This window comes from Gastrolobium bilobum, unplaced genomic scaffold (assembly GCF_033153095.1).
Source record: "Gastrolobium bilobum isolate Gb01-03AN ecotype WA unplaced genomic scaffold, APGP_CSIRO_Gbil_v1 utg9664, whole genome shotgun sequence".
Taxonomy (NCBI): domain Eukaryota; kingdom Viridiplantae; phylum Streptophyta; class Magnoliopsida; order Fabales; family Fabaceae; genus Gastrolobium; species Gastrolobium bilobum.
Genome location: NW_026896200.1, coordinates 191,903 through 200,060, shown reverse-complemented (window position 1 = coordinate 200,060; position 8,158 = coordinate 191,903). Strand labels below are relative to the sequence as shown.

The 8,158-nt window shown below is 35.0% G+C and overlaps 1 protein-coding gene across 1 annotated transcript; it reads right to left on the bottom strand.

Annotated features, from left to right (window-relative positions):
• Positions 1 to 394: 394 nt before the first annotated feature.
• Positions 395 to 1,487, bottom strand: LOC133298224 (uncharacterized). The gene is made up of 2 exons (XM_061497479.1): positions 1,393 to 1,487; positions 395 to 986 (listed from the first exon to the last, which is right to left on the bottom strand). Exons 1-2 carry the CDS (start codon positions 1,485 to 1,487, stop codon positions 395 to 397), a joined length of 687 nt encoding a protein of 228 aa, XP_061353463.1.
• Positions 1,488 to 8,158: the final 6,671 nt, after the last annotated feature.

Genomic DNA, 8,158 nt, shown 5'->3' with positions numbered 1-8,158 from the left:
TGACCAGTCCGTCAACATGTCTTGGCATTACGTCTTCTAGCTCTTCTTTGGTAAAGAATAGCAACGGCGGCTCTAACTGTTTAGGTCATTCTTTAAATTTGGGCCGCCCTTGGATTGACAACACCTCCCTTAGGTATTTCCTCCTAGCATTCATCGTGTCACCTTCTCCGCCAAAGGCTCCACTAATCACGTTACATTCGAATTCTGGTTCTACGAATTCGTCTTCTTCTCTGACCGGCTTCTTACCTCGGCTTTCCTCCTTCAGTCTTTTTTCTTTTGCCGGGCTCATTAGCCGACCTTTCCTTCTCCTGTTGTTCTTCTATCCTTGGGTTCTTATAAGGTACTGACACTTGCCATCCCTGATGTACCTTTCGATTGCGTCTCTTAAATCCCATCATTCATCAGTTGTGTGCCCCAGTCCATCATGAAATACACAGTATTGAGATTGATCTAGCCCGGCTTGATTCAATAACGGCCGAGGTCCATCAACTTTCTTCATCTCGGTAGAAGCCACCTCCTTCCAAATTTGGGATCTGGGTGTATTAAGGGGTGCGTATTTTTCAAACTTTCCTCTTACTGGGGTTCTCTCTTCTTGCTTTTTACCCCAGAAATCTTTTTGTCTTCGATTCCCAAGTTTTTCAAACGTATTTGGGTTCTGCCTCTGATCTATGTTCTCTAATTCTATCTGTTCTAGCTCAAGGTACTTCTTCGACCGAGCTGTGAACTCCACCAATGTTCGAACCGGATCTTTGTAGACCGATTTAGCCAGCCTGGAGGACCCATGCAACCCTGCTATCACCAGGTGTAGTTGTACGTTTCCAGATAACCTTGGAACCTGCAAGGCTGCCACTTTAAAACGATCCAAGTATTTCTGTAGAGTTTCGTCGGGTTGTTGTCTTATTTTCCCCAGTGCGAACTCTGATTTCGGCTGTTTTTTGCTAGTAGCAAAGTTCAACAAAAATCTTTCGCCAAATTCTTCAAAGGATCTGATAGACCCGACTGGAAATGATGAAAACCAAATTTGAGCTGCTCCTGTCAATGTGGTTGCAAAAAGTCGTGTAATTAAAGGCTCTTCTATCCCCTAAATATACATGGCCGTGTTGAAAGTGTCTAAATGCACCTAAGGATCTTGAGTTCCACCATACTTAGGGAGTTCTGATAAGTTTAAATTTTTTGGGAAGGGTGCATCAACAATCTCGTCCACGAAGGGACTATCATTATATTGCCCCCTGTTATATTTCCTCCTATGTACCCCGGATACATCATCCGGGTTTATGATTTGCTGTCTGTCGACTCAAGGCTAGAAGTTCTCCATTTTTCATGTCGGGTTCCTTTCTCCACCTCGGCTACCATCATGTTGTCTCTTGATTTTGAGCCGAGTTAGTAACTAACCTTTGACCTCGGCTGTCAATGTTCCTCATATGACCCAGGCTCCCCCCTCGATCATCGTTACCTTGACGAAGGTTCGTGATTCTCAAGTCCGTCATGACTTGTGTTATAGCTCGTGCAGGATCCGGGTTTCTCACTTGCCAGAGCTGTGATTCCAATTCCCGGATGTGCCTAGCATCCTCCTATCTTTGGAGTTCATTCCTTTTCTCCATCTCATCCATCCTTCTGAGCACCGCAGCAACAGCCAGATCTATCACTCGTTGGTCATTATTTGCATCATTTGGCCTTTGTCCCGCATTCATAGCCTGTCTGTCAATCGGCTGCAACCCTTCCACATACGGGGCATGGGGGTTAACTCCTGGAGTTGATGCCGAGTCAGAATGTACATCGCTAATATGGACACCGTTGGTGTCCACTTGCTGATGGTTGTTGGGCACCTGTCGTCCCGTTGGATTTTCCCTAATCGGGGGAATTGGTTCATGCCTGGGGTTCGACATCGACGACTGCCAATAACTGCTTCTAGTTGTTCGTACCATTTTGATCGTTGATCTTTACCCACGTGATCATGGAAAAGTGGGTTAGAAAATTCCCACAGACGGCGCCAATGTTCTGCCTGAATGGCAGAGGTGTCTAAACGGAGGTTAGCTTGTTGATGTTGGATCTAGTGTTTTTTCTAGATACCTATAGATTTAGGTATCTTGGGGACAGCAAATCACGACACATGATATGACGGCCTTAGCCAAGATGGGGGTTGGTGTGTGTGTGTTGTGTGATTGCATAAATAGGTTAAAAAGGGATCATTCATACATGTGGTCTTTAGCTCTTATTTATAAAACTTACTTATGGACTTTAGGTCGTCTGGGCCTCCCAAGGATATGAGCCTTACTCAGGTCCATAACAATAACTTATAGAGGAAATTTATATAGGGGAATAATATATTTACCACCATAAAAAATTTTCATCCTTACAACCAGTGGCGGACCAAGCAAATTATACGACGGGGGGCAAAAATTTGTATTATTGTTATGAAAAGACAATGTTAGTTTTGGTTGGAATGATCACGCTAAAAATGAAAAAATGCTTGCTAGGAAGAATCTAATAAAATTACATAATTATTTTAGACACACAATTTTTTTTAAGTTATCTATTTCAACCAGCTCAACTTAGCTTAGCTTAAGGTAGTGTTTGGTAGGAAGATTTTTTTGAGATGGATGGGGAAGTGAGAGTGGGTATTGTATTATACCATGTTTGGTACAAGTTTTAAAGAAATATGCCCACTAAAATCAGTTGCCCATGATTTGCTAATTGAGTGAAAATTATGTTGAAAACTACTGTTTAGAAATACCACTTTGTAAGTGGTATTTTTTGTTCCCCAGTAAAGCATGCAACTAAGCAATCAACGACAGCAAAAAGTCACGAGAAGTGGCATAATTATCAGCAGCAACAATTAGTTGTAGGTGGAAGAGACACAAGTTTAAGATAAAAATGTACATAGAACTCACAATAGCATTCATAATTATCTGCATCGAGTTGTGGTATCTACTAAAGATAGATAATATAACTGAATGAAAAATTATAAAGGGTTATTTTCGTATTTTCAACCTATTTTTCCATCAATATTTTACTTTCAACCAAACAAAGACTCAGTAAACTTAATCTAATTTTCTTGGTAATATTTCGGTTTACCAAACAACTTTTTTTTAACTTTCCTACCAAATTTCTAGTAATTGTATTTTCCTGGTAAATTTTTTTTCTCCTCTACCAAACACCCCCTAAGAAAAACTCTAGAGTTAATATAAAGTTATTGGAATCTATATCATATAGACACAAATAATCATGTTCTTACCACAAAAACAAAAGCATCTAATTCCCAATGCTTCCAAGAACCCATTTCCGTTTTCATTACAAGTTTCTCTCTCTAGTCACTAATATCAACTTTGCTATTCAGGTCTCTTCCGCATATGCACCACATCACAATTTTCTACTTATGTGCTTTTATAATTTAAAAAATCTATAATTTCCCACTTACCCAAAGTGTCATTTTCATACATAAAGAAAGAAATTCTTGCTTTGTTGATCTTGCACTTGAATACTTTGCATTTTATGACACCTCTTCTATTGTAATCAAGGTTCTTTTGGACAAGAACCAGTCCAAGAAACACTTCTTCAGTGGTTCAATTTGCGATTTCAAGAAACCTTTGGATAAATCAATGACCAAAGATGGGAACAAAAATCCCAAGCATTTCACTGATTTAATAAGATATTTTTACCTTGGTGGCACCCCTAGCCCCCCATGTAGGTCTGTCTTTACTTACAACCAACCTAATCACCGTTGATTTTCGTCAATCTAATAGTTAAAATTTTGTAAAAATTATTGGTCGCTCTTATTAGTTAATTGTTTATTTTCAATAAATTATAACTGATTAAGTTAGTTGTAAGGGTGGTAAACTTTTTTGGTGATAAGTATATCCCGCCCTATTTATATATATATATACTTCAATTTAAAGGATAAGGAAAAAAAATTAGTTTGCTAAGTTAACCAAATATCTGTAGCTAAGATGATAGAACAAGAGATTTGATTGAATGGATAACATGTTGGTACTTGGTGGTAAACTCCAAAAAAAATCTTGTGTCGCTTCAATATACAATAATCAAATTTTTTTCTACTTCTTGTCAATTATAAATTATCATCAAGTATGTGTCTTATCAATGAAGTGCAGCGATGAGAAACCTTATATATGCAATGATCTATATGGGATCATATACCAAAGCAATTGGGATGATAAAACTATTTAACCAAATCATGGTAAAGAGCATTAAAATATTAGGATCCTAAAATACATCAAAGGAACCTCAGATGTTGCATTGAATTTTGGAGGATCAAAGCTTATTATTAGAGAATATATAGATTTAGATTTTGTAGGTGATATGGATAATAGAAAGTTTGTTACATGCTATGGTTTCACACTTGCAAGAGGAATGATAATTTACTTATCCAAATTACACGTTGTTGTAGCTTTATCTACAATAGATTTTACATGATAACTACCCAAGCATTAAAAGAATAAATTTCGATTCAAAAGTTGGTGAAAGAACTTAGACACAAACAACAAAAGATTAATGTTTATTGTGACCATCATAGGGCCTTGCACATTGTAACAAACACAAAATTTTATTCGAGGACAAAGCAAATAAGGTTCAATACAAGAAGAAATAAATGATGGGAGTGTGAATATGTAAAAGATTTACACCAAAAATAACACAACAAATGTTATGACAAAACTAGCCACCATGGTTATCTATTTAGATATAGATATAGTAATTAGTTAATATTTTTTGTGAAATCTAAACCTTTGCTCTCCTTTTTTTTTTTTGTTTCTTTGCATAAAAAATATTTATTTTAGGGGTTGAAAAGCTGTAGTTTTTTTAAATTGATAGTAGATTTTACTGTGACATCTTCCACCTCTCTTTCTCTTTCCATCTTTCTCTCTATAACAAGTTAAAAGAGTATTTATGAGTTATGTTCTCTGGATTAGTGTTTGGACCTCACACATATTGTGGTTGAAGAGAGGAACAAATATTTAATTTTTCGTATTTTGACCTCTCATATATTAGAGAGAAACAAATGTTTAATTTTTAGCCCCCCACAGAAAAAATTTCTGGGTCCGCCACTGACCACAAGTCGACTTTTTTTTCTAGGAGATTAAAATAGGCCCCGTGATTTTTGTTGAGGACTCAAAAGGTACTTTACTCTTCAAGCTATTAAAAAAAATTTAAATGCTATTTCAAGCTATTCACATAGCAAATCCTACAGTAGTAGAGATGACTCACCAACTATTCACATATATCAAGCTTTGCTATTTCAAATAATTTTTTTTTGTGTGTTTGCACTTACACACATTGGCAAACCATGTAGGTCCGCCAGTGCTCCTCCTGGGTAAAGTAGAGCAACACTCTGTTGTAGGCTTCACAGTTCACAGAGAGATATCGATGGCTATTTTGTTATTGCAACAATGACAGAAATAGAGAAATAACAAGGAAATAGACTGAGACAATGTTGTAAGAAGAGTCAAGTCAGCACAACTCTTAATGCAATACGAAACCAACATAGTTTACAGTTCATTGATGCCTCTGTTTATGTAAAAGAGATCAACTGATGATTTGAGGCAAAATACAAAATAATCTAACATTACAATAAGGATGTGATAACAAGTTAAATAACACAATCCATTACAAACAATCCTAAACTATTAAAAAAACACAACTTACGGAATAAAGACACAGCAAAAGCTACACAAAGTACATAATTTTGAATAATGGTATGCTACATTGAAAGCTTCCACATCATTTAGGTTGAACAAATTTACAAATCTACATACCATTACAACTTGGTAATCCACAAAATTAACCATAAACCATTATATTACAATTCAACAAGATTTTATCATAGCATATATGACAATCCCAAATATTATTACAAGTACAATTAACAAAACAACTAATAGTTTCAACAAATTGTCATTCTTTTTACAGTTATGGCAACTGGGTTCATCAAACCATTCAAAGAAATGACAAGCCTGACTTGTTCTAAAATTAAGACATCCAAAAAACTCTCTTCCTGGATTCCTTGACGTCCGAGACTTACGCAACACAGCCGGCACTCCACAGTAGCATGTCTTCAGCCTCGATGAGGATAAAGATAAAACATGCCTAGAAATTAAGCTTTCACACCCACCTATTCCAGACTGATCTCCATCCACACCTTCAATTAAAGTTCTTGTTGTTTGCGAAACCCTTTTTAGCACCGTTAATGGTGTGTGTGTGTGACAGAGACCAGAGAGACAGAGAAGAGTAACGTTTCACTTAATACAACTTAAAAAAATGAAACCAAAATCCTTCACAGCATTCTTATGTTCTTTGCTATTCTTTTTTGCTTTTATGGGTTTTATTTCTTTTTTTGTTAATACCAATATTGAAAGGGAAAACGAAAACAAAATAAAAAGGATTGAAACCCTCAAAGCAAAGAACATGTTTTAACTGCTTGTAAAAGGTTAACATCGCTTACCAACTAATGGCGGCAGCTTCCAACTCAAATATGATCCTTAATCTCTCTCCTTGTTTGAATCTAGACTTGCTTTACTTTTCGTCTGTGTGTGGGTGTTGACTGAGAAAGAGAGATTGAGAGTTGAGACCAAAATCACGCCGTGCCGGAGTGATGGACGACGACTTTGATCGGAGACACGGAGAGAGGAAGCGGGGAATGAACGATGTTGTAGGAGGCTGAAAAAGCAAAAACGTTATAACCAAAATTAATTACAAGGGTTAGTTTCGTAAATTCACTATATATTCTCAGCAATGTTTTACCATCAACCAAACATAGATATATAAAACTTTAATATTTCCGGTAATATTTTGGTCTATCAAACAAATTTTTTTAACATTTTCAGAAAACTCACTTTCTCACCATATTTTCGGAAATTGTGATTCTCAAATAATTTTTTTTTTACCAAACGCCCCCTAAAAGAATGTTCCACAAAGATATTATTTCTTCCGTATTTTATTTGCATGTTCAAATAGGATTCTGTTCCTTTTTTTACCCCATTTGCTCCTTGCACCAACTTATTTCCTCACAAACCAAACAAACGCTAACTGAAAATACTAATATAATTTTTCACCAAAAAAGAAAAAAGAAAATACTAATATAATTTGCAGATAAAAATTTTCTCTGTATCTCACATAATTTTTACTACTGTTATTTATTTATTCTTTTATATTCTTTTATCCTTTTTTAATCATTTATCAGTATTAATGGTGAATATTTTTAGGAGAATATATATGTCATCTAATAGGACTGTAAATTTTTTTCCTGCACAAACAAATTTTAATGGTCCTTTCATAAAAGAAAAATAAAATAAAAAACAAAAGAAATATCTGCATGCTTATCGATGAGTCATTAGGAAATTTGCTTACATGACATACGTATTACCCGTAATTTTATAGTGTTATACATTACACCCAACTAACAATATTCAATTTGAAAATAATAGGACTCTGTTTGACATTTTATTTTAAAATTAAAAATTACTTTTAAATTAAAGCTAAAAAAATAAAATTAAAACTGTTTGAAGATTATATAAAATTTGTAATTTAAAAAATTATTTAAAAACTCAAATTAAAATATAATAATACAATTTCAAAAATGTTTTTTCTAAAAGTTTTTTTTGACTTTTTTCTCTTTATAAAAAAAGAATTTTTTTATTATAAATATTTTTATAAAAATTTGTTTGACCTTATAAAAAAAACCTCCAGGGCATTATAAATGCCGTGTAACTTTCATCTTACATACGAAAATCTAATTGAAGAAACAGACATGGGACATATGGCAAGGGACACATTTTTTATTCTTTTATTCCTATTTAACAAGAAATTTATGTCTAACCGTAGTCTCTATATACAATCCGTGTACAAAACTAAAAGTGATAATTAGTTTACATTCTCAAATCTTTTTGTCAGATGTAATTATTTTCTATTTACGCGTTAATTACTTCTATCTAATAACTCTTTCACATGTTGATTTTTAATCTCGTCCCTTCACAACCGACACGTAAATTCTTAGTAAAGGAACAAAACCAGATGCGCGCAAAGTCCCTGGCTGATCCCAATCTCTAAGCCATTTCTCGTCAACAAGCATTAAGCAGCGATCGCATTCTTGCACTGTTGCACAGTAGCGAGCGAGGTGTGTGGCCAGTGAAGTAAAAAACCAAAAGTC